Raw genomic sequence first — 26,865 nt, 5'->3', positions numbered from 1 at the left:
TTGACAGATTCACTTTAATGTTGTCAAAAAGTGTGAACTAAATTGTTTCATTTAATTTTTTTTTCATAAAAATTTTGTTTCATGCATTTTTTTTTTCTTTGTTTTTAAGGACCGACGAATGCATCAGTTTAGAAGAAGCAGGCCTTTTATGAAGCCGACATTTGACAAAGCTGGAGTTTAAGTCTTGTGCTGGAGGGTTACTGCGTTATCCTGTTAATGTTTGTGTGTTAATACGGTTAAGTTTTATATAGTTATTTAAATGTATATATTGTACTGGATCTGGCAGGCTGTCTACGCAGCCTAGTTACCCTGTACGCGTTTGTTTGCTGCTTGCACTATTTTCCATACAGTTGGCATTTATAGAAATGTTACATTCGAGCCACCAGTGTTAATCACTAGTTATGTTTTTGGTTTGATGGTTGAAACTACAACCACGTATCTGTCCACTTTGTATGTTACACTTGATATTTCACCTAAAACTCTCATTTTAATGTCTCACATTTAGTTGTTAGTCACCACAGCCTGAGTTCACTTTTCTCACTTGGCCTAGAAAAATGTTTGCTTTTTTCCCACCAAACTGCTATTTTCAATTTTTATATATTTTTTTTCACTATTCTGTAATTTACAGTTTTGTAGACACTTGAGCAATGTTAATCACTAGTTACACAGTATTTTTGGTTTGGTGACTGAATCTATATCCACATATCTGTCCACTTTGTATGTAATAAGCCTGATATTGCACCTAAAGCTCTCATTTTATGCTCTCACGTTTTGTTGTTAGTTACCACAGTCTGAGTTCACTTTTCTCACATGGTCTACAAAAATGTTTTCTTTTTCCCCTCCAAATGGAGGTTTTGAAATGTATATATTTTTCACTTTTTGCACTATGCTGTAATTTACAATCCCATAGGCACAGCAGAGGTGACATATTTGGTACTTTGCACTTACAAATGCCTGCACAAAGTATTGATTTTAAAGGTGTGTTTTTTTTTGTTTTTTTTATTTTATTTTGAGAAAAAAAAGTGTTTTGTTTTTTTTGTAATGTTCCTTAACTGATTTTCCTGACACGTCAGGCCCTGTTCTTGTGCACTTGGTTATAGTCTGGTACGATATTGCACCTTCCCCTATTGTATTTCCAGGTGTGTGTATATACCTGACCAGTGCCATGTCGGTACCCAATCTCAGGTTACATTGGACTACTGATGGGTATGAGGTGTTGGCTTTATTTCAAAGTAAATGAAAAGTACTTAACAATTTGCTGTCATTTCTCCTGACCGATCTGCTTTAGGAAATACTTTTATGCTCCGTAATCTAGAGCATCATTCCCAACACCTGTGCATTGTGCTATTCCTCTGCTCTTCCTAGAAATGTATGCACTAATTGCTAATTGGGTGTTACCAATGGGGGGGGTCCTTACACCGTCCAGTGCCACAGACTGTGTATGGAGACACCTCTTTGACAAAAGGATTGATAACATCCAGATGTCAATTTACTCTTAAATCTTTTGCAGGAATGGAGCAGTGTCTTAAGAAAGGTGCTTTAGAATGATTGATCGTTTCATGGTGTATAGAAGAATTTCCTAAAGCAGACCTGTCAGGAGACCTGCAAGGCCTTTTTCTGGCCTTGTTTTGCCTTGTGGTTGCCACATGAGAAATGTCCAGTCAGCAGATTGGATGACTTGGCGAATATTTAACCCTTTCTAAATCTGTTACACTAGTTTTACTGTTGGTACAGATTTCTTCTTTTACCAGGAATTATGTAGGGTTTTTTAAAAAAAAATTTTATAACCAAAAAGGCTGTAGTTAAAACTCCCATTGTATACTACATTAACAGAATTTTGCACTTCCAATGAAGTTGTTGATCAGGACCAGAAAAACAAGTTTGAGATCGAGATATTATTTTTCCCTTAATCCATACCATCTTTGTCCAGTGGCTGGATCTTCAATTGCATCTGATCTCCATAGAAGTGAATAATACTATCCGAAACTCATGAAATGCAGATTTATTTATTTTTTTGCCCATTCTGGACGTCACCTTTAAAGAAATATACATTCTATTGAGATGGTGATCTGTCATATTCCTTTAAAGAAAACCTGTCATCAGGATCATCCATGTTAAACTAAAGGTATGGGCAGAATGGCTGTGTCATGCTGATTTAATACATACCTTTAGTGTAAAAATCTGCAGCATGGTTTTCGTTAAATCATCATGATAAATTTCAGTTTTCTCGGTGCTTCGTTGAAAGGTATATATTAAATCAGTATGACACAGCCATTCTGCCCATACCTTTTAACATAATGATCATGATGACAGCTTCTCTTTAAGGATCACCCCTACAGAAAGGCTTTCACCCCCAAAATTCAAAATAAACCACTTACAGATTTATATTGGGACCTGGTACACTAATTTTGTTTTGTATAAAATGTTTTATTACGTTTGTAACCGAGGGGTCTTCGTTGCACTCTTGGTATGGCCGAGGGCTCAGTGCACCTTTCCGCCCCTCAATTACAATACTCCATACGTCTAATGTTTGATAGAAAGCGCTTCCGAGTCGAATCCCAGCCCTGCATGCCATGACGCTACATGAGCGTCGGTCGTCTACTATTGTATGATTTTGTGTGCTGTTACTGCAGACAGGAGAAGGGGGTCAGAGAGCGCCTGCACTGACACTTCGTGTGATCTTGGTTCCTGCACTGTCGGTGTGTAAGGAGTTGGGGATTCGGTTCAGGCAGTGCTCCAAAACAAGCACTTTCAATTGACACAAGGGGAGGTGTGGAGGATTATGATTGCGGGGGCAGATGGTCCACTGAACGAGGACCCCTCATGTACAACTATAATAATAATAAAACTAATTTTACATAAAACAAAATTGGTGAAAGCAGTGAAACAGTCACACGTTTATATCTTTATATAAATTATAAGTGGTTTAATTTGAGTTTGGTGGTGACACTCCCTTTAATATCAAGATTTGCTTCCTCAGGTCTCGTGCACACGACCGTAGATGTGGCTTTTACTTTACTTTGTTATAGTCTCTATGCTGAGTGCATGAGGACTTGTGAAACTTGCTTAGCACAGGCTTCTCAGCAGGGGACCTTGTAAGAGCATGGTGCTAAAGCTGTGATGGACCTAAGGGTAGAGTGTCACATGCAACCAGTGTGACCCTGGTACAGCCCCATGCTGACAGGTACAGCAGCCTCAGCCGTGCACTATCCAAATGCTGTTTGTGACCCTCCTCATCTAACATTTGTCAGCTTTTAGTCATAGACCATCTTTCCTGACACCTCTTGAGGAAAAACAATTTGTTAAATGCCTTTTAAATTATGCAAATGTAATCCCACAATATTTAGTGGTTGTGCTGCCAGAACGAAGGTGTTGCACAATTTAATCCAGAGCCAATTTCTGGCGTTTCATAGGCTACAGTGATCCACAGAATAGTAGCTTTAGGTTTTATAATGGTGACTATCATGAAACCTCACTTTACATGTATTGAGGGCAGCACTTGGTTTCTATTAAGGAGAGGAATATGGAAGATGCCCTCAGTACATGAGTGTTTCATGATGCTACTGCAAACAGTTATTAAAATATTTTAAAATGTGTTTTGTTTTTTTTTTTTTTGTTTTTTTTTTTCTACTGGGAATCCTATTTTTTTTTTTCCCTCAGACTCTTTTGTATGTTAAGAATAAGTACATCACACAGTATTTTAAGCAGGAAATTATTGAAAAGCTGGTTGGGGGAGGGGGATAACGTAACTATCCTCTCCTTTTAAATGATGATATACCGCTTCAAGTTAAACGTGGTTTTGCAGATTTCCCAGTATGTAATATCAAAGTACTTGCTCAGCAATCCTGTTTCTTTCTACTTCAATATTTTACTCTTTTTATCTATGTCTACAATTTAAAATTAATAAAGAGATTAAAAAACCAGACTGTTCCTAATACCAGTTATTGGAGTTGGCGTCTATAATAAAAAATATGCGCCTATACACAGTCAAGTGGTTCTGTCCTTTTATACGGCAATTATGGCTTATCATTTTTTTCCTGAACTCCTTATGACATTGGATGCACTGGGACTTTATATTTCCAGTTCACCACCTGACAGCACCATTGGAGGATGTCCTTCTTTCCCTCAGTGGGACAGGAACAAGCAGTGGTTAAAAGGACCCTCCCCTTACCACCCACCAGTGTTTTTCCTGTCCCACTGTGGATAGGAAAGGCAAGCAGGTCCTCCGACGGTGCTGTGCAGATGGTGGTGATCCGGGGGCCCAGCCTTTCCCTTCTTCCCTCAGCCTCTTCAGTGTAGCGCTGCTCCTGGGGTCGGGTCCGCTTCCTCCACGCCAGGGGCTCTCGGTCCTGGCGCCAGCTGCTGGGTGTGTAGCGGCTGCTTCCTGGATCACTGCGGCGACATCGCCTAGTCAGGCTGCAGCGGCCACGACGACCGCATCACTTCCGGTCGACGGGGCACTCATCGTCTCCCAGCGGGCAGATTCCAGAGGCGGCTCCGGCCTCAGGAGAGGCTTTTCAGTATCGTCGCACCGCGTGGACGTGGTGAGGGCAGGATCAACCAGGTAACGAAACGAATAAAAGGGGGTAATGGGGCTGTATATGCCGCCGGCCATCCTGATAGGGAGCACCCCGTTAGTATAACTGCCTAATGGAAGATACAGGCAGACCTGAGGGCCCAGAACAGACACAGAAGCACGTGAGTAGCTACTCCAATCACATCCGCTCCATATTGGAAGAGTGGCAGGAAGCGGAGAAGCTAGTGGTGCCTAGAGATTTTAGACTCCGTTTGCCCTTTAATCCAGAGGATATAAAGGTGTGGGATGAAGTTCCCAAGATAATGTGCCATTGGCTAAAGTGGCGAAGAAGACGGCGATTCCATTTGAGGACTCCTGCGTTGAAGGTACCAATGGATCGCAAGGCGGATGGGCTGATAGAAGAACTTGGGAATTCTCAGCAGCAATAATACGGGCAAATATAGCAGCAACCTCTGTTGCCTGGTCCATGCATCTATGGTTGGAGGAACATCTTAAGGCTAAAATCTCTAGAGATGTCATCCTCAAGACCTTGCCATTACTAAAGCTCGCAACAGGATTCATAGTGGACGCTTCAGCGGAGTCGGTGCAATTTGCTGCCAGAAGCGAGTCGTTCAATGCAGCCAGAAGAGCTATCTGGCTTAAAACTTGGTCAGGGGATATTCAATCAAAAAATAAACTTTGTGGGATCCCGTTCTCAGGGTAAAGTGTTTGGGCCAATTCTAGATGACATTTTATAAAAAGCCTCATACAAAAAGGAAGGGTTCCCTGAAGAAAATACATAAAAATACCAGCTTTTTCGTAGGTCCCGACCCAGTCAGAAGACAGACTACAGGGGTAAGGGGAAAACTGGGAGATGGTCTTATCCCAAAGGTGGAAAAAATAGAGACTCCATTTTCCCGGGTCCTGGTTAAGAGAAGCCTAACAAATGACATCAGAGTTGGAGGTCGGTGCAAAAATTTCTAGGGCGTTGGCAAAAAATATCCAAAAATCCATGGATTCTTCAAGTAATCGGTCAGGGTTACAGGCTAGAGTTCACCAGCCTTCCTCCAGAAAGGTTCACAGTAACCAGATGCTATCCCCTCTTAAACACCCCCATGTGGCCAGACATCCAGGAGTTATTAAAAGTAGAGGCAATTGTCCCAGTACCCATCCCGGAGAGAGGCAAGGGTCATTAATCAAACCTCTTTTCAATAAAAAAAAACCATCGGGAGACTCCAGGACGATTATAAGTCTCAAACCCCTGAACAGGTGGATAAGATACAGGAGATTCAGGATGGAGTCTATAAAGTCCACAATACCTCTGATAGACAGGGACATGGTGATGTGCACCTTAGATCTAAAGAGTGCATACTACCATGTCCCAATCCATGCTTCCTACCAAAAATTCCTGAGATTCGCTCTGATGAACAAAGGAGTAATTTATCGTTTTCAATTCAGATGTCTTCCCATCGGCCTAGCTTCTGCCCCCAGGATATTTACCAAACTGATGTCAGAAGTAGTAACCTACTTAAAGGGAACCTGTCACCCCCAAAATGGAAGGTGAGCTAAGCCCACCGGCATCGGGGGCTTATCTACAGCATTCTGGAATGCTGTAGATAAGCCCCCGATGTATCCTGAAAGATGAGAAAAAGGTTAGAATATACTCACCCAGGGGCGTTCCCCGCTGTGGTCCGGTCCACTGGGCGTCCCGGCCCAGGCCCACCGCAGCGGGACTGCCCCTGGGTGAGTATAATATAACCTCTTTTTCTCATCTTTCAGGTTACATCAGGGGCTTGTCTACAGCATCACAATGCTGTAGACAAACCCCTGATGCCGGTGGGCTTAGCTCATCTTCCATTTTGGGGGTGATGGGTTCCCTTTAATGAATCAAGGTATTTCCATAGTACCATACCTGGACGACTTTTTAATAATGGCGAAATCCGAGAAGCTCCTCAAAATCGATTGCATTTTCACACTCTCCATTCTACAAGAACTGGGGTGGATTGTGAATTGGGAGAAATCAAATCTAGTCCCACATTCCAGAATAAAATTTTGGGAAGTCATGTTAGATTCCCACACCAGAACATCTTTTCTGCCAGAAGAGAGACAGGTGGCATTAATCGAGAGGATACGCCGGTTCAGAGAGAACCCTGCCTTTATAAGAGAGGCAATGAGCGTTCTGGGCTTAATGACGGCCTGTATTCCCTGTGTGAAGTGGAGTCCATTTCACTCTAGGGGGTTACAGAAGGACATTCTGAAAATTGGGGACAGAAAGCAAAGTTCTCTGGAAAAGAGGATGACACTTTCTCCTTCAGGAAGGAGATCTCTAACCTGGTGGACCATCCCGAAGAACCTGAAAGTGGGACTTCCTTGGGTCCTTTATCCCTGTCTCCGTTACCACTGACGCCAGTCAGTATGGATGGGGCGGACATGTAGGAAGAACATACTACCAGGGGAAGTGGAGTCCGGAGATGATAACCAAATCATCGAATTTCAAGGAACTTTATGCGATTTGGAAAGTGCTTTACCAAGCCCAGTCAGAGACAAACACGTAAGGATATTGTCTGACAATGTGACAGCAGTGGCGTTTCTGAGGCATCAAGGAGGTCCGAGACATCCATCTCTACAGCCTCTAGCAGACCAGATTTTCAGATGGACAGAAAAATCAGTCAGATCCATCTCGGCGGTCCACTTGGAAGGTGCCAAAAATCAGGTGGCAGACTTTTTGAGCATAACGCCAATAGATCCCAGGGAATGGGAGTTGAATCCAGCAGTGTTCAGCAGCATATGCCAGCAGTGGGGGAACGCCTCAAATGGATCTCTTTGCCACCAGGTCAAATGCAAAGACCAGAATATTTTTTTTCTCTCAATTCCCTAGAGCAGTGTTCCCCAAGTCCGGTCCTCAAGAGCCACCAACAGGTCATGTTTTCAGTATTTCCTTAGTATTGCACAGGTGATAATTGCATCACCTGGATAGGCAATAATTCCATCACCTGTGCAATACTAAGGAAATCCTGAAAACATGACCTGTTGGTGGCTCTTGAGGACCAGAGCTGGAGAACACTGCCCTAGAGGGAGCGGCGGGAGTCGACGCCCTGTCTCAGCCTTGGGGAGAAGGTCTGCTGTACGCTTTTCCACCTCTGCCACTGATCCCGAGAACACTAGGGAAGATACAAGACGCGGGAGCAGCAGTAATCTTGGTGCTTCCCTTCTGGCCAAGAAGAAGCTGGTTCTCCCTACTATCCAAAATGTCGACGGAAAGACCTATACTTCTACCGAAGAGACAGGATCTGCTGTACCAAGGTCCGGTGTTCCACAGCAACCCAGAGTCACTCCAGCTATCTGCTTGGATCCTGAACGCCTAACCCTAAGATCTAGAGGCCTATCAGAGGACGTGATCACCACGATCCAAGCAAGTAGGAAGCCGGTTACTTCAGCAATCTATAATAAGATTTGGAAGCGTTTTTGCTCTTTTTTAGGTGAAGTCCCAGTAGACACTTCAAATCCAGACATTCCTAGGAAACTTGACTTCCTACAACTAGGTTTTAAAAAAGGCCTCCGACCTAGCACTTTAAAAGTACAGATTGCAGCCCTTAGTGTCTTCTTTGACTCTCTAGCTTCCCATCCTTGGAGAGCAAGGTTCTCTAGAGCCACACAGAGAATGAGACCCCTTGTGAGGAAATCATCTCCACCCTGGAACTTGAATTTAGTCCTCAATGCTCTGTGTAGATCCCCATACCTGTTATCAGAGGACATGGATATAGCCAATCTCTTTTAAAACAGCCTTTTTGGTGGCCATCACTTCAGCCAAGAGATTAGGGAAATTGCAGGCGTTATCCATACAGGACCCATACCTGCAGGTTTTTGCGGACAGATTAGATTTAAGACTTAACCCGGCCTTTCTCCCCAAAGTAGTTTCATCTACAAATATCAATCAGGAAGTAATCCTTCCCTCGTTCTGCTAACGTCCTAGAAACTCAAAAGAGGGCGTCTATCATATCCTGTATGTTAGAGAGATGGTTTTAAAATAAGGGCGACTGAAGGTTGGAGACGAGACACGAACCCGTTGGTAAAGTACGAGGGACCAAATAAGGGTTGTAATTCAGCAAAGTGTACCATTGCTAGGTGGATTAAAACTACTGTAGACCTAGCGTATAGAGCCCAAGGGAAAGATCCCCCAGACATCCTTAGAGCCTATTCAACACGAGCTATAGCTACGTCATGGGCAGAAAGGGGGGGAGCTTCAGCAGAGCAGATCTGTAGGGCAGCAACTTGGACCAGTCTTTCTACCTTTGCTAGACACCATAAGTTAGATGTCTCATCAGAGCAGTTAGCCTTTGGTAGAAAAGTATTGCATGCAGTAGTCCCACCCTAAGATTACCATTCTTTGGTATTTCTCCAATGGTGCTGTCAGGTGGTGAACTGGAAAACTGTAATTAGACCTACCGGTAATTGTGTTTCCAGGAATCCATCCTGACAGCACTACTAGTTCCCTCCCACTGCAAAATTGTATTATATACTAATGTGATGTAACATTGGTGTAGAATTTGTTAATAACCTTTTTTGGCATCCATCCAGATGTGGTACTTTGGAAAATCACTGGTGGGTAGTAAGGGGAGGGTCCTTTTAACTGCTTGTTGTTCCTGTCCCACTGAGGGTAAGAAGGACGTCCTCCAATGGTGTGGTCTGGATGGAATTCTGGAAATACAATTACCGGTAGGTCTAATTAACGTTTTTGCATTGCATTCCCGCAACTGGACATGCCATTACATCTTGGCGATTATGCCCGTACAATCGCCGCCAGGGCTCGGTTTATCTGATAACACACCTGGTTGTTTAATCCTCTAAATGTAGCGATTGCAGCACTTAGAAGGTAGAGAGGGAAGAGGATCCCTTTTTCCACCCCTTTGCTACCCCTGTGAGGCGATCACGGGGAGCCAATGGTCGTCATGGCAGATGGAGGTCAAATAATGACATAGTTACATAGTTATTAAGGTTGAAGGAAGACTTTAAGTCTATCTAGTTCAACCCATAGCCTAACCTAACATGTCCTAACATGTTGATCCAGAGGAAGGCAAAAAAAAAAATCCATGTGGCAAAGAGTAAGCTCCACATTGGGGAAAAAAAATTCCTTCCCGACTCCACATACTGCAATCAGACTAGTTCCCTGGATCAACGCCCTATCAAGGAATCTAGTATATATACCCTGTAACATTATACTTTTCCAGAAAGGTATCCAGTCCCCTCTTAAATTTAAGTAATGAATCACTCATTACAACATCATACGGCACAGAGTTCCATAGTCTTACAGTAAAGAATCCGCGTCTGTTATTATACTTAAACCTTCTTTCCTCCAGACGTAGAGGATGCCCCCTTGTCCCTGTCTCGGGTCTATGATTAAAAAGATCATCAGAAAGGTCTTTGTACTGTCCCCTCATATATTTATACATTAAAATAAGATCACCCCTTAGTCTTCGTTTTTCCAAACTAAATAGCCTCAAGTGTAATAATCTATCTTGGTATTGCAGACCCCCCAGTCCTGTAATAACCTTGGTCGCTCTTCTCTGCACCCGCTCTAGTTCAGCTATGTCTTCCTTATACACCGGAGACCAGAACTGTGCACAGTATTCTAAGTGTGGTCGAACTAGTGACTTGTATAGAGGTAAAATTATGTTCTCCTCATGAGCATCTATGCCTCTTTTAATGCATCCCATTATTTTATTTGCCTTTGTAGCAGCTGCCTGACACTAGCCACTGAATGAGTTTGTCATCCACCCATACACCCAGGTCTTTTTCATTGACTGTTTTGCCCAGAGTTTGAGAATTAAGCACATAGTTATACATCTTATTACTTCTACCCAAGTGCATGACCTTACATTTATCCCCTTTAAAGCTCATTTGCCATTTATCAGCCCAAGCTTCTAGTTTACATAAATCATCTTGTAATATAAAATTTCCTCCCCTGTATTGATTACCCTGCAGAGTTTAGTGTCATCTGCAAATATTGAAATTCTACTCTGAATGCCCCCTATAAGGTAATTAATAAATATGTTAAAAAGAGGGCCCAATACTGACCCCTGTGGTACCCCACTGCTAACCGCGACCCAGTCCGAGTGTGCTCCATTAATAACCACCCTTTGTTTCCCATCCCTGAGCCAGCTCTCAACCCACTTACACATATTTTCCCCTATCCCCATTATTCTCATTTTATGTAAAAACCTTTTGTTTGGCACCGTATCAAAAGCTTTTGAAAAGTCCATATACACTACATCTACTGGGTTCCCTTGGTGCAGTCCGGAACTTACCTCTTCATGTCAGACTAATTTGATCAGCTTCTATGAATGGTCCCTAGTAAACCCATGCTGATACTGGGTCATGAGGTTATTCCTCTTCAGATACTCCAGTATAGCATCCCTTAGAATGCCCTCCAGGATTTTACCCACAGTAGAGGTTAAGCTTACTGGACTATAATTACCGAGTTCAGTTTTTGTCCCCTTTTTGAATATTGGCACCACATTTGCTATACGCCAGTCCTGTGGTACCCCGAAACAGCTGTCTGGATGGATACCATGTTTTTTTTTTAATTCGTTTATTCCAGAATAAACAAACAATGCACACATTTGCATTTATCATTATCAATTATACCACCGGATACAAATAATTGCAGAATATCATCATATCCAAAGTTTACAGGGGTAATAAACTGCATGTTGAATCACTAGTACCTATAAAATACCTATTATACAACTTTAACCGTTAATAGTAAGTCGCCAAAAGGAAAAACAGATTTAAATCCTGCTCCGCACACGATGTCCCAAAACCACAAGCCCATCCTCCTGTATATGTATCTAATCAGCGCAGACTACAGAGTATGATAAGAGGAGTTCCATCTACCCCAGATTTTTTCGAATTTACCTGGGCATCCTCTTTTTGGTACAGTGTTCTTTCATATGGAATGACCGAGTTCACCGAGTCAATCCAAGCTCTGAGACGGGGAGGAACCACCCATCCACCTTAATGCCAGTACCTTCCGTGCTAAGAAGAGCGTCTCTCGAAGAAAAATCCCAGTATGGTGATCCCAGGCCTCTGTATCCCACACCCCGAATAAGCAGGTCAATGGCTCAAGTGGGACAGGGATTGACAATAAAGATGTTAATGTCGTGACCTCTTTCCAATAGTGAAAAATTAGCGGGCACTTCCAAATCATATGGATAAAATCTGCATCACGTGTATGACATCGTAAACAATCTGACGAGTGGAGGCGACCCATTTTAACCCCTTCATGACCCAGCCTATTTTGGCCTTAATGACCTTGCCATTTTTTGCAATTCTGACCAGTGTCCCTTTATGAGATAATAACTCAGGAACGCTTCAACGGATCCTTGCGGTTCTGAGATTTTTTCGTGACATATTGGGCTTCATGTTAGTGGTAAATTTAGGTCGATAATTTGAGTTTATTTGTGAAAAAAAACGGAAATTTGGCGAAAAATTTGAAAATTTTGCAATTTTCACATTTTGAATTTTTATTCTGTTAAACCAGAGTTATGTGACACAAAATAGTTAATAAATAACATTTCCCACATGTCTACTTTACATCAGCACAATTTTGGAAACAAATTTTTTTTTTGCTAGGAAGTTATAAGGGTTAAAATTTGACCAGTGATTTCTCATTTTTACAACAAAATTTACAAAACCATTTTTTTTAGGGACCACCTCACATTTGAAGTCAGTTTGAGGGTTCTATATGGCTGAAAATACCCAAAAGTGACACCATTCTAAAAACTGCACCCCTCAAGGTGCTCAAAACCACATTCAAGAAGTTTATTAACCCTTCAGGTGTTTCACAGCAGCAGAAGCAACATGGAGGGGAAAAATGAACATTTAACTTTTTAGTCACAAAAATGATCTTTTCGCAACAATTTTTTTATTTTCCCAAGGGTAAAAGGAGAAACTGGACCACGAATGTTGTTGTCCAATTTGTCCTGAGTACGCTGATACCTCATATGTGGGGGTAAACCACTGTTTGGGCGCACGGCAGGGCTCGGAAGGGAAGGAGCGCCATTTGACTTTTTGAATGAAAAATTGGCTCCAATCTTTAGCGGACACCATGTCGCGTTTGGAGAGCCCCCGTGTGCCTAAACATTGGAGCTCCCCCACAAGTGACCCCATTTTGGAAACTAGACCCCCCAAGGAACTGATCTAAAAGCATAGTGAGCACTTTAAACCCCCAGGTGCTTCACAAATTAATCCGTAAAAATGGAAAAGTACTTTTTTTTCACACAAAATTTGTGTTAGCCTCAATTTTTTCATTTTCACATGGGCAACAGGATAAAATGGATCCTAAAATTTGTTGGGCAATTTCTCCTGAGTACGCCAATACCTCATATGTGGGGGTAAACTACTGTTTGGGCACATGGTAAGGCTCGGAAGGGAAGGAGCGCCATTTGACTTTTTGAATGAAAAATTATCTCCATCGTTAGCGGACACCATGTCAGGTTTGGAGAGCCCCTGTGTGCCTAAACATTGGAGCTCCCCTACAAGTGACCCCATTTTGGAAACTAGACCCCCCAAGGAACTAATCTAGATGCATAGTGAGCACTTAAAACCCCCAGGTGCTTCACAGAAGTTTATAACGCAGAGCCATGAAAATTAAAAATCATTTTTCTTTCCTCAAAAAGATGTTTTAGCAAGCAATTTTTTTTCACAAGGGTAGCAGGAGAAATTGGACCCCAATATTTGTTGCCCAGTTTGTTGTGAGTATGCTGGTACCCCATATGTGGGGGTAAACCACTGTTTGGGCGCACGTCAGGGCTTGGAAGGGAAGTAGTGACATTTGAAATGCAGACTTTGATGGAATGGTCTGCGGGCGTCACGTTGCATTTGCAGAGCCCCTGATGTGCCTAAACAGTAGAAACACCCCACAAGTGACCCCATTTTGGAAACTAGACCCCAAATGGATCTTATCTAGATGTGTGGTGAGCACTTTCAACCCCCAAGTGCTTCACATAAGTTTATAACGTAGAGCCGTGAAAATAAAAAATAATTGTTCTTTCCATAAAAATTATGTTTTAGCAAGTAAATTTTTATTTTTGCAAGGGTAACAGGAGAAATTGGACCCCAATAGTTGTTGCCCAGTTTGTCCTGAGTACGCTGGTATCCCATATGTGGGGGTAAACCACTGTTTGGGCGCACGTCGGGGCTTGGAAGGGAGGGCGCACCATTTGACTTTTTGAACGCAAGATTGGCTAGAATCAATGGTGGCGCCATGTTGCGTTTGGAGACCCCTGATGTGCCTAAACAGTGGAAACCCCTCAATTCTAACTTCAACACTAACCCCAACACACCCCTAACCCTAATCCCAACTGTAGCCATAACCCTAATCACAACCCTAACCCCAACACAACCCTAACCACAACCCTAACCCCAACACACCCGTAACCCTAAATCCAACCCTAATCCTAACCCTAATCCCAACCCTACCCACAACTGTAACCCCAACACAACCCTAACCCTATCCTTAACCCTAACCACAAGCCTAATCTTAACCCTATTTCCAACCCTAGCCCTAATTCCAACCCTAAGGGTACCGTCTCACATAACGATTTACCAACGATCACGACCAGCGATACGACCTGGCCGTGATCGTTGGAAAGTCGTTGTGTGGTCGCTGGGGAGCTGTCACACAGACCGCTCTCCAGAGACCAACGATGCCAAGGTCCCGGGTAACCAGGGTAAACATCAGGTTACTAGTAACCCGATGTTTACCGTGGTTACCAGCTTAAAAGTAAAAAAAAACAAAAAAACGTACATACTCACATTTCGGTGTCCTTCAGGTCCCTTGCCGTCTGCTTCCCGCTCTAACTGAGTGCTGCCGTACAGTGAGAGCAGAGCGCAGCGGTGACGTCACTGCTGTGCTGTGCTCTCACTTTCCGGCCGGCAGACAGTCAGAGCGGGAAGCAGACGGCAAGGGACCTGAAGGACACCGAAATGTGAGTATGTACGTTTTTTTTTGTTTTTTTTTACGCTGGTAACCACGGTAAACATCGGGTTACTAAGCGCGGCCCTGCGCTTAGTAACCCGATGTTTACCCTGGTTACAAGCGAACGCATCGCTGGATCGCTGTTACAACGATCCAGCGATGACAGCGGGAGATCCAGCGACGAAAGAAAGTTCCAAACGATCTGCTACGACGTACGATTCTCAGCAGGGTCCCTGATCGCTGCTGCGTGTCAGACACAGCGATATCGTATGGATATCGCTGGAACGTCACGGATCGTACCGTCGTAGCGATCAAAGTGCCACTGTGAGACGGTACCCTAACTCTAATTCCAACCCTAACCCTAAGGCTATGTGCCCACTTTGCGGATTCGTGTGAGATTTTTCCGCACCATTTTTGAATAATCCGCAGGTAAAAGGCACTGCGTTTTACCTACGGATTTACAGCGGATTTCCAGTGTTTTTTTGTGCGGATTTCACCTGCGGATTCCTATTGAGGAACAGGTGTAAAACGCTGCGGAATCCGCACAAAATTGACATGCTGCGGAAAATACAACACAGCGTTTCCGCACGGTATTTTCCGCACCATGGGCACAGCGGATTTGGTTTTCCATAGGTGTACATGGTACTGTAAACCTGATGGAAAACTGCTACGAATTCGCAGCGGCCAATCCGCTGGGGATCCGCGGCCAATCCGCTGCGGATTCGCAGCCAAATCCGCACTGTGTGCACATGCCCTAACCCTACCCCTAATTCTAACCCTAGTTCTAACCCTAACCCTAGTAGAAAAAAATATATATATATTTTATTTATTTTTATTATTGTCCCTATGGGGGTGATAAAGGGGGGTCATTTACTATTTTTTTTTATTTTGATCACTGTGATAGGCTATATCGCAGTGATCAAAATACATCTGAAACGAATCTGCCAGACGGCAGATTCGGCGGGCGCAGTGCGCATGCGCCCGCCATTTTGGAAGATGGCGGCGCCCGTGGAGAAGCCGGACGGACACCGGGAGGCCCAGTAAGTATGAAAGGGGGGGTGATCGGATCACGGGGGGGGGGGGACCGGAGCACGGGGGGAGCGGACAGGAGGATGGAGGAGCGGACAGGACGACTTAGGGGGGCGGACCACGTAACGGAGCACTGGGGAGGAGATCGGTGTGTGTGGGGGGGGACAGATTAGGTTTTCCAGCCATGGCCGATGATATTGCAGCATCGGCCATGGCTGGATTGTAATATTTCACCGTTTTTCTGGGTGAAATATTACAAATCGCTCTGATTGGCAGTTTCACTTTCAACAGCCAATCAGAGCGATCGTAGCCACGAGGGGGTGAAGCCACCCCCCCTGGGCTGAAGCACCACTCCCCCTGTTCCTGGAGATCGGGTGAAATTGGAGTTAACCCTTTCACCCGATCTGCAGGAGCGCGATCCCTCCATGATGCATACGCTGCGTCACAGGTCGGATTGGCACCGACTTTCATGACGCAGCGTATGCGTCAAAGGTCGGGAAGGGGTTAAAGAGTCGTGTTGGGGTCAAATAAGTCTGATATATATAGCTGGATCATCCTATTATTAACTGAAGGAGAAACTTTAGTTGGGGACTCTAGAATATCTTCCCACTCCTCTCCCAGTGTATCGGGAAGAAGTCCCTCCCACTTCCTTTTGAGAGAGTTAATATTAGACCCATCTCCCACGGATAATAGATACGTATATAAAGAGGAAATGAGTCCCTGAGGACCCTGTGATTTGAGAATGCCTATCAGAGGTAGAGATGAGATCGCTCGACCTGTACCCACATTTCGCATATGCGATTGGAAAGCTGACCTTAGCTGTAAATAACGGAAGAATTGAGATCTTGGGATATTGTATGTATCCCGTAGTTGTTCGAAGGATACAAAAAACCCCTGGTCATGTACATTGCCCACCGAAAGAACACCACATGAGATCCAGAACTCAGTAGATGGGTGATTCAGTAATTCTGGGAAATAGCTATTATGCCATAGTGGCATTTCGGCTATTATATCTGCAAATTTAATAGCTTTTTTGATTTGTCTCCATATTAATCTCGCCAGTCGAAGTAAGGCTGAGTTCACACGTAGCAGAATTGCCGCGGAAATTTCCGCGGCAATTCTGCGCCTCCTGCCGCGGGTATATCGCATGCAGAATTTGCATGCATATACCCGCAGAAAACTAGCATTTTGCAAGCATAATTAGCTTGCAGAGTGCTAGCGTTTTCCAAGCGATCTGTAGCATCGCTTGGAAAACTGTTTGACAGGTTGGTCACACTTGTCAAACATAGTGTTTGACAAGTGTGACCAACTTTTTACTATAGATGCAGCCTATGCAGCATCTATAGTAAAAGATAGAATGTTAAAAATAATTTAAAAAAATAAAAAAAGAAGGTTATACTCACCTGCAGACCTCAGCGGCGTCCGTTCCTAATGCTGTGTGTTCAGGACCTTCCATTGACGTAGCGGTCACGTGACCGCGACGTCATCGCGGTCATGTGACCGCGACGTCATCGCAGGTCCTTCACACACACCTCGGAAGCCTCTGAGAAGGTCGGGCCGCCAGAAGGTGAGTATATCGCTATTTTTTTATTTTAATTCTTTTTTTTTTACACTTATATGGTGTTCAGTCCGTGGAGGAGAGTCTCCTCTCCTCCACCCTGGGTACCAACCACACTTGATCTGCTTACTTCCCGCATGGTGTGCACAGCCCCGTGCGGGAAGTAAGCAGATCAATGCACTCCTATGTGTGCAGAATCGCCGCGATTCCGCAATTTTAATGAACATGCTGCGTTTTTTTCTGGATTGCGATTCCGCTCAGGAAAAAGATGCAGCATGTGCACAAAAAATGCGGATTGCATTCTGTTACATAGGATGCTTAATGTTAGCGTTTTTTTCGCGGTTTTATAGCGAAAAACCGCGAAAAAAACGCAAAAAATCTGCTACGTGTGCACACAGCCTAAAGGCAGCAAACGGGGAGCACTGACTTTCTCTATTTCCAAAAATCCCAATGGACAATCAATCCAGGCAGAATGGATCAGATGACTCTCTGAATTAGGTAGGGAGTTATTAGGCATCCATTTGCTTAATGCCTTAGCCTGACCGGCAAGATAGTACAGATAAAAGTCTGGTAGGGCCGCCCCACCCCCCCTTTTCGGTCTCTGCAGAGTAGATAGTTTAAGTTTGGGTCTGGTCTTCCCCCATATAAAGGATGTGGTTAGGGAGTTTAAATTTGCAAAGAAAGACTTGGGTATTGGCACAGCACTATGTTGGAGACAATAGTTAAGTTTGGGGAGCAATATCATTTTAATTAGATTAATGCGGCCTGCAACGGAGAGAGGGAGTTTGCTCCAGGTTATAAATTTAGATTTGACCAGGTCTAATAGTGGATAGATGTTAAGTTGTAGGTCCAGCCGACTATATTGAGACATATGGATACCTAAATATTTGAAATTGGAGACTACAGGTAGTGACGAGAGATTTTCGAGATGGCATCGGAGCATGAGACAGAGGCATCAGGGCAGACTTGTCCCAATTTATATAAAGACCGGAGAATTTACTAAATTTATCAATGGTCGTTATTACTTGTGGTAGTGTTTCTTCTATTTTATCCATAAATGTGATCATGTCATCGGCATAAAGACCGATAGTGTCCACACGATCCGCAATATTCCCTTAATATCCGTGGAGGACCTTATGCGTATTGCTAACGTTTCTATCGCGAGGGCAAAGAGAGCCGGGGACAAAGGACATCCTTGACGAGTTCCCCTGTGCAAGGTAAAAGAATCAGAGATAGTTATTCACAATTACCTGTGCCCTAGGATTCCTATATAGTGTATCTATCCCTCTAATAAATGTGTCCCCAAAACCGTATTTCTGTAGACATGCGGATAGGAAAGGCCACTCAAGAGAATCAAACGCTTTGGCTGTGTCTAGTGATGCCAGTGCCCAATTATTATCCAATTCTAGAGAACTATATTGAATCACTGATTGGACCCGCCTAATATTGATGGAGGTACTTTTCCCGGGCATAAAGCCAGTTTGATCTGGGTGTATAAGGTCTAGTATGATCGTATTTAGTCTAGTAGCCAAAATTTTAGTGAAGATTTTATAATCTACGTTCACCAATGATATGGGGCGATATGATCCACACTCTAAGGGTACTGTCACACAGTACCATTTTGATCGCTACGACGGCACGATCCGTGACGTCGCAGCGATCGTATGAATATCGCTCCAGCGTCGTAGACTGCGGTCACACGTTGCAATCACGGCGCTGGAGCGATGCCGAAGTCCCCGGTAACCAGGGTAAACATCGGGTAACTAAGCGCAGGGCCGCGCTTAGTAACCCGATGTTTACCGTGGTTACCAGCGTAAACGTAAAAAAAACAAACAGTACATACTTACATTCCGGTGTCTGTCCCCGGCGTTCTCCTTCTCTCCACTGTGTAAAAGCGCCATAGCCGGCAAGCACAGCGGTGACGTCAGACGTCACCGCTGTGCTCGCTTTCCGGCCGGCAGGCGCTCACACAGTGGAGAGAAGCTGAGACGCTGGAGGACAGACACCGGAATGTAAGTATGTACTGTTTGTTTTTTTACGTTTACGCTGGTAACCACGGTAAACATCGGGTTACTAAGCGCGGCCCTGCGCTTAGTTACCCGATGTTTACCCTGGTTACAAGCGAACACATCGCTGGATCGCTGTCACACACAACGATCCAGCGATGTCAGCGGGTGATCAAGCGACGAAAGAAAGTTCCACACGATCTGCTACGACGTACGATTCTCAGCAGGATCCCTGATCACTGCTGCGTGTCAGACACTGCGATATCGTAACGATATCGCTAGAACGTCACGAATCGTACCGTCGTAGCGATCAAAATGGTACTGTGTGACAGTACCCCAAGGGATCCTTTCCCTCCTTTTTAAGTACAATAATATTTGCATCGTAAAATGTTTCAGGCATAAATTCTCCCTCCCATATACTCCGGAGTACCTTCAGTAAAAGTGGTGCCAGGTGGCTCCGATATTTTTTATAGAACTCAGCGGGAAACCCGTCGGGTCCAGGGGCCTTCCCGGTGGCCATGTCCATTATAGCATGTTCCACTTCCTCCAGAGTAAACTCGGCCTCCATAAAGGCTTGCTGGGTTGGACTCAGTGAGGGGAACGCTATATCCGATAAATAGTCTACACATTCAGGGACACCAAGACCACTACCAGATTTGTACAATGACTTATAGTAATTACAAAAACACAGAAGAATCTCCTCAGTAGAGGATACCAACGAACCAACAAGTGCCTGAATCTGTAGTACTGTATTAGAGGTATTATGCTGGCGTACTAAAAAGGCTAGAAGTGTACTGGCCTGATTCCCCAATTCAAAATAGGATTGACGGGTAAAGAATAATTTACATTTCTATTTAGTGTCTATATGTTGGGTATATAATCTTTGGGAAGTAAGCCATTCCACCCTGTTGCCACTGGTTTGATTGGCTACATAGGCGGCCTCCGAATCCCTCAGCCGCCGCTCCATCTCATCATCCTCCCCTGCCGTCACCCTTTTTATGTAGGAAATTGTAGAGGACAGACATCCCCTTAAATATGCCTTTAGAGTGTCCCAAAACAGATTAAGATTCCAGGGGTCTGGATGAGTAGAGACAAAACAGTTCAACTGATCAGCCGTTCTATCACTAGAGTCTATCAATTTCAACCAGAAGGGATTCAATTTCCAAGGTATATTATTGTTTGGCTGACTGTATTTAAATTTGAGAATAACTGGACTGTGATCTGATATCCCCCTATTACCATGTTCGATACTATCCACCCATAATGCCAGGTCACTAGATCCAAATATGTAATCTATGCAAGATAGAGACTGTCTAGTTGATGAATGACAGGTATATTCTTTTGTCTCAGGTTGACGTGTTCTCCATAGATCTAACCATCCGCTACCGCTCATAAATAGTGCCAATTGAGAGGGGGATTGAGGAGGCGGCCCCCCGGACATCTCGCCGTCTAGTCTCAATCTGTCTTTAAGATTAGCCATGACTAAATTAAAGTCTCCCATACAAATAACACTAGCATTAGGATAATTTAGGGAGAAACCCATTGCCATGCGGAGAACCGATATATTAGCCGGGGGTGGGTTATAAACACATAGTATCACATATTCCCACGTATTAATAAAGGCGTGTACAAAAACAAAGCTACCCTCGGGATCACGTCTAGCCTCCCATCTAACATTCTTATGTATCAACAGAGAGACCCCTCTGGAGTAACTAGTATGGAATGCATGAAGGGACCACTGCACCCATGGCTTTTGTGTACATTTAACTGTGTCTCTGGTCAGATGTGTCTCTACAAGTGCTACAATATGGGGATGATATCTTTTAACCCCTTTCTGACATCGGACGTACTATCCCGTCGAGGTGGGGTGGGCCCCCATGACCACGGACGGGATAGTACGTCCAGCGCGATCGGCGGCGCTCACGGGGGGAGCGCGGCCGATCGCGGCCGGGTGTCAGCTGCCTATCGCAGCTGACATCCGGCACTATGTGCCAGGAGCGGTCACGGACCGCTCCCGGCACATTAACCCCCGGCACACCGCGATCAAACATGATCGCGATGTGCCGGCGGTGCAGGGAAGCATCGCGCAGGGAGGGGGCTCCCTGCGGGCTTCCCTGAGCCCCCCGCAGCAACGCGATGTGATCGCGTTGCTGCGAGGGTCTTACCTCCCTCCCTGCCTGCTCCAGACCCGGATCCAAGATGGCCGCGGATCCGGGTCCTGCAGGGAGGGAGGTGGCTTCACAGAAGCCTGCTCAGAGCAGGCACTGTGAAGCAGCCTGCACTTCTCTCAGATCGGTGATCTGTCAGAGTGCTATGCAAACTGGCAGATCACTGATCTGTATTGTCCCCCCCTGGGGCAAAGTAAAAAAGTTAAAAAAAATTTTTCCAAATGTGTAAAAAAAAAAATATTCCAAAATAATGAAAAAAATATATATATATTATTCCCATAAATACATTTCTTTATCTAAATAATAAAAAAAAACAATAAAAGTACACATTTAGTATCGCCGCGTCCGTAACGACCCGACCTATAAAACTGGCCCACTAGTTAACCCCTTCAGTAAACACCGTAAGAAAAAAAAAAAAAGAGGCAAAAAACAACGCTTTATTATCATACCGCCGAACAAAAAGTGGAATAACACGCGATCAAAAAGACAGATATAAATAACCATGGTACCGCTGAAAGCGTCATCTTGTCCCGCAAATAACGAGCCACCATACAACATGATCAGCAAAAAAATAAAAAAGTTAGTCCTGAGAATAAAGCGATGCAAAAATAATTATTTTTTCCATAAAATAGTTTTTATCGTATAAAAGCGCCAAAACATAAAAAAATAATATAAATGAGGTATCGCTGTAATCGTACTGACCCGACGAATAAAACTGCTTTATCAATTTTACCAAACGTGGAACGGTATAAACGCCTCCCCCAAAAGAAATTCATGAATAGCTGGTTTTTGGTCATTCTGCCTCATAAAAATCGGAATAAAAAGTGATCAAAAAATGTGACGTGCCCAAAAATGTTACCAATAAAAACGTCAACTCGTCCCGCAAAAAACAAGACCTCACATGACTCTGTGGACCAAAATATGGAAAATGTATAGCTCTCAAAATGTGGTAACGCAAAAAATATTTTTTGCAATAAAAAGCGTCTTTCAGTGTGTGACAGCTGCCAATCATAAAAATCCGCTAAAAAACTCGCTATAAAAGTAAATCAAACCCCCCATCATCACCCCCTTAGTTAGGGAAAAATAAAAAAAATGTATTTATTTCCATTTTCCCATTAGGGCTAGGGTTAGGGCTAGGGTTAGGGCTAGGGTTGGGGCTAGGGTTAGGGCTAGGGTTAGGGCTAAGGTTAGGGCTAGGTCTAGGGTTGGGGCTAGGGTTAGGGCTAGGGTTAGGGCAAGGGTTGGGGCTAGGGTTAAGGCTACAGTTAGGGTTAGGGTTGGGGCTAAAGTTACGGTTAGGGTTTAGATTACATTTACGGTTGGGAATAGGGTTGGGATTAGGGTTAGGGGTGTGTCAGGGTTAGAGGTGTGGTTAGGGTTACTGTTGGGATTAGGGTTAGGGGTGTGTTTGGATTAGGGTTTCAGTTATAATTGGGTGTTTTCCACTGTTTCGGCACATCAGGGGCTCTCCAAACGCGACATGGCGTCCGATCTCAATTCCAGCCAATTCTGCGTTGAAAAAGTAAAACCGTGCTCCTTCCCTTCCGAGCTCTCCCGTGTGCCCAAACGGGTTTACCCCCACATATGGGGTATCAGCGTACTCAGGACAAATAGGACAACAACCTTTGGGGTCCAATTTCTCCTGTTACCCCTGGGAAAATACAAAACTGGGGGCTAAAAAATAATTTTTGTGGGGAAAAAAAAAAGATTTTTTATTTTCACGGCTCTGCGTTATAAACTGTAGTGAAACACTTGGGGGTTCAAAGTTCTTACAACACATCTAGATAAGTTCCTTGGGGGGTCTAGTTTGCAAAATGGGGTCACTTGTGCGGGGCTTCTACTGTTTAGGTACATTAGGGGCTCTGCAAACGCAATGTGACGCCTGCAGACCATTCCATCTAAGTCTGCATTCCAAATGGCGCTTCTTCCCTTCCGAGCCCTTCCATGCATCCAAACGGTGGTTCCCCCCCACATATGGGGTATCAGCGCACTCAGGACAAATTGGACAACAACTTTGGGGGTCCAATTTCTCCTGTTACCCTCGGGAAAATACAAAACTGGGGGCTAAAAAAATAATTTTTGTGGGAAAAAATTTTTGTTTTATTTTTACGGCTCTGCATTATAAACTTCTGTGAAGCACTTGGTGGGTCAAAGTGCTCACCACACCTCTAGATAAGTTCCTTAGGGGGTCTACTTTCCAAAATGGTGTCACTTGTGGGGGTTTCAATGTTTAGGCACATCAGGGGCTCCCCAAACGCAACATGGCGTCCCATCTCAATTCCAGTCAATTTTGCATTGAAAAGTCAAATGGCGCTCCTTCGCTTCCGAGCTCTGTCATGCGCCCAAACAGTGGTTTACCCCCACATATGGGGTATCAGCGTACTCAGAACAAATTGTACAACAACTTTTGGGGTCCAATTTCTTCTCTTACCCTTGGGAAAATAAAAAATTGGGGGTGAAAAGATAATTTTTGTGAAAAAATATGATTTTTTATTTTTACGGTTCTGCATTATAAACTTCTGTGAAGCACTTGGTGGGTCAAAGTGCTCACCACACCTCTAGATAAGTTCCTTAGGGGGTCTACTTTCCAAAATGGTGTCACGTGTGGGGGGTTTCAATGTTTAGGCACATCAGGGGCTCCCCAAACGCAACATGGCGTCCCATCTCAATTCCAGTCAATTTTGCATTGAAAAGTCAAATGGCGCTCCTTCCCTTCCGAGCTCTGCCCTGCGCCCAAACAGTGGTTTACCCCCACATATGGGGTATCGGCGTACTCAGGACAAATTGTACAACAACTTTTGGGGTCCATTTTCTCCTGTTACCCTTGGTAAAATAAAACAAATTGGAGCTGAAGTAAATTTTTTGTGAAAAAAAGTTAAATGTTCATTTTTATTTAAACATTCCAAAAATTCCTGTGAAGCACCAGAAGGGTTAATAAACTTCTTGAATATGGTTTTGAGCACCTTGAGGGGTGCAGTTTTTAGAATGGTGTCACACTTGGGTATTTTCTATCATATAGACCCCTCAAAATGACTTCAAATGAGATGTGGTCCCTAAAAAAAAATGGTGTAGTAAAAATGAGAAATTGCTGGTCAACTTTTAACCCTTATAACTCCCTAACAAAAAAAAATTTTGGTTCCAAAATTGTGCTGATGTAAAGTAGACATGTGGGAAATGTTACTTATTAAGTATTTTGTGTGACATATCTCTGTGATTTAATTGCATAAAAATTCAAAGTTGGAAAATTGCGAAATTTTCGAAATTTTCGCCAAATTTCCGTTTTTTTCACAAATAAACGCAGGTACTATCACAGAATTTTTACCACTATCATGAAGTACAATATGTCACGAGAAAACAATGTGAGAATCACTGGGATCCGTTGAAGCGTTCCAGAGTTATAACCTCATAAAGGGACAGTGGTCAGAATAGTAAAAATTGGCCCGGTCATTAACGTGCAAACCACCCTTGGGGGTGAAGGGGTTAATCTGTGAAAATACCTTGATTTTCTTTCGGGGAGTCTTAATACCCCGTATATTCCACGTCGTATATATAATCTCAGACCCCATATCTACGCTTAAAAAAAGGAATAATATATACCATAACCTGAGCAGGGATCAGGAACATCACGCAGAGCATAAAGTTATCATTGGCGACTAACATACCAAACAATCAAAACTGGTGTAAAAACCCAAACAAAACAGAATTTGAACAGTGGAGGAGTATAATACTACACTCCTACAGTCAGATAGAAAAGGGGATACCCTCACTGGAACCAGCGTCCGGTATTGTTGATAAGCTCAGCACCAATACGGAGAGCTCCAATTTGTGTTGCCATTAGATGAGGAGAACTGCTTAGGAGTCCGGCACACTAGACCCCCTGTATGACCGCAACCATTCGGCTGCCTCCGCCGGATCAGTAAAGAACAAGGAGGAGCCTTCATGGACAATGCGGAGTCGAGCTGGGTAAAGCATGGAGTGAATGATGTTCTTATCCCTGAGCTGCTTTTGAAGCTCCATGGAAAAATCCGGGAAGATTGATATAGTAGCGTTATTAAATTTAATAGGGCTCTTCTGCCTTGCCAAGCGAAGAATCGCATCCCTGTCTCTGCAATTGAGGAGACGCGCCAAAAAGGGCCGGGGTGGAGTTCCGGGAGGAAGAGGTCTCGTTGGGACCCTATGGGCCCTCTCCACAGAAAATGTTGAGGAGAATCCTTCTCCCAGGGAAGTTTTAAGCCAGTCCTCTAGAAATTGCTCAGGCTGCTGACCTTCCAAGCGTTCTGGTAGGCCAATAATCCGAATGTTATTATGACGCAATCTGTTTTCCAGGTCATCTGCCTTTTGCTTCCAGGCATTCACAGAGCCGGTGGCCTTTGACAGCTTAGCCTCCATTGGGGCAATGGTGTCCTCTATCTGAGACACTCTTGTTTCAACCTCCGAGATACGCCCTCTACTAGCTTGCATATCATGTCGCAGACGGCCCACTTCAGTATGTACGTCTTCTATTTTCTCAGTGAGAGAAGACCTGGTGAGGGATATGGCTTGCATCAACTGCTCAGATGCTTGCTTAAGAGTCAGTTCGTCTTGTTCTCCCTCCTCATTACTGTCAGAAAGACGATTTTTGCGTTGATTCTGCGTGGGATTATTTCTGAGGGTACGTACATTGTCAGGGGCATCTTCTCTGGCATATTTCCTTAGCCTGTCAGCAGCCCCCGCTCCTTTAGAGTGATGCATAGCGGTTAACAGAAGATCCCCACAAAAGGACCAAGCTTATGATTATGGTAGTCTATTCTCCAATAGCAGACCGGGCAAGGTCAAACACCGGGATATATCCCAAGGAGGCAGTCAGTCAGGTAAAGAATTGCCAGATATTTGCAGGAATAGCAATTAAGGATTTGCCCAGGCACCGTGCCCCAGAGCAGCCCACAGCTCCCACAGGCAGAACAGCAGGGGGGGGTAATCCCTCCAGAGTTATGGCGCCAACAGGAGTTCGTCTAATAAGGGGGGTGCAGGGCCCAATCCTCCAGGGCACACCGCACCACCCCTCTATTTCAGGCTGTCGGCTTACCTCCTGAGCTGCACCGCAATTGTGCTGTATAGCGCCGCTCTCCTTACTGCTGGAGTGCGCGCTGTAATAATGGCTGCAGTCTCCCTAGGCACCGCCCGCCGCTCCAGACCCGGCACCTGTTTTTTCCCCGGTGTTCCACAGCGTCCCCGCTGTATGCAGGTGTCCACCGCGTCTCAAGGGGATTCTCCCGGCTTCGGCCGCCGACGGCGCTGCGTCCCATCTGCCGGAGCCGCACTCAAAGATGGCCGCCACAGCTCAGGGACCTTGCCGCTCTTTCAGGACGCCGCATTTACCGGCGTCCCAGGACTCCAAAGTCGCCATTTGAGGGGGGCATCGGTCTCCTGGGGTCCAAGGGCACCGCTCCAGCCGGTGTAGACTGTGGATCAGGGGGATTAATGGCAGGGTGAGGACCAGGATAACGGGATCTTCCACAAGGTGCGTCTTCTCTCCTAGCTTACATAGCCACGCCCCATGGATACCATGTTTTGGCATAGGTGGTTTTCTTTTATTGGATGCTGCCTTTCCTGTGGTTGTTCCTTCCCGG

General features: G+C 44.5%; 1 protein-coding gene across 4 annotated transcripts in view; it reads left to right on the top strand.

Moving 5' to 3' along the window:
* Positions 1-3,923, top strand: part of DAZL (deleted in azoospermia like) — a 168,342-nt gene extending 164,419 nt beyond the window's left edge. For all 4 annotated transcript variants that reach the window (XM_077268868.1, XM_077268865.1, XM_077268866.1 and 1 more), the window contains one exon: positions 110-3,923. In XM_077268868.1, the coding sequence (XP_077124983.1) occupies positions 110-181 (72 nt within the window). In that variant the 3' untranslated portion in view covers positions 182-3,923. The remainder of the gene's footprint in view (positions 1-109) is intronic.
* The last annotated feature ends 22,942 nt before the right edge of the window (positions 3,924-26,865 follow it).

Source organism: Ranitomeya variabilis, chromosome 6 (genome assembly GCF_051348905.1).
Source record: "Ranitomeya variabilis isolate aRanVar5 chromosome 6, aRanVar5.hap1, whole genome shotgun sequence".
Taxonomy (NCBI): domain Eukaryota; kingdom Metazoa; phylum Chordata; class Amphibia; order Anura; family Dendrobatidae; genus Ranitomeya; species Ranitomeya variabilis.
This window is presented reverse-complemented; position numbering and strand designations above follow the sequence as displayed.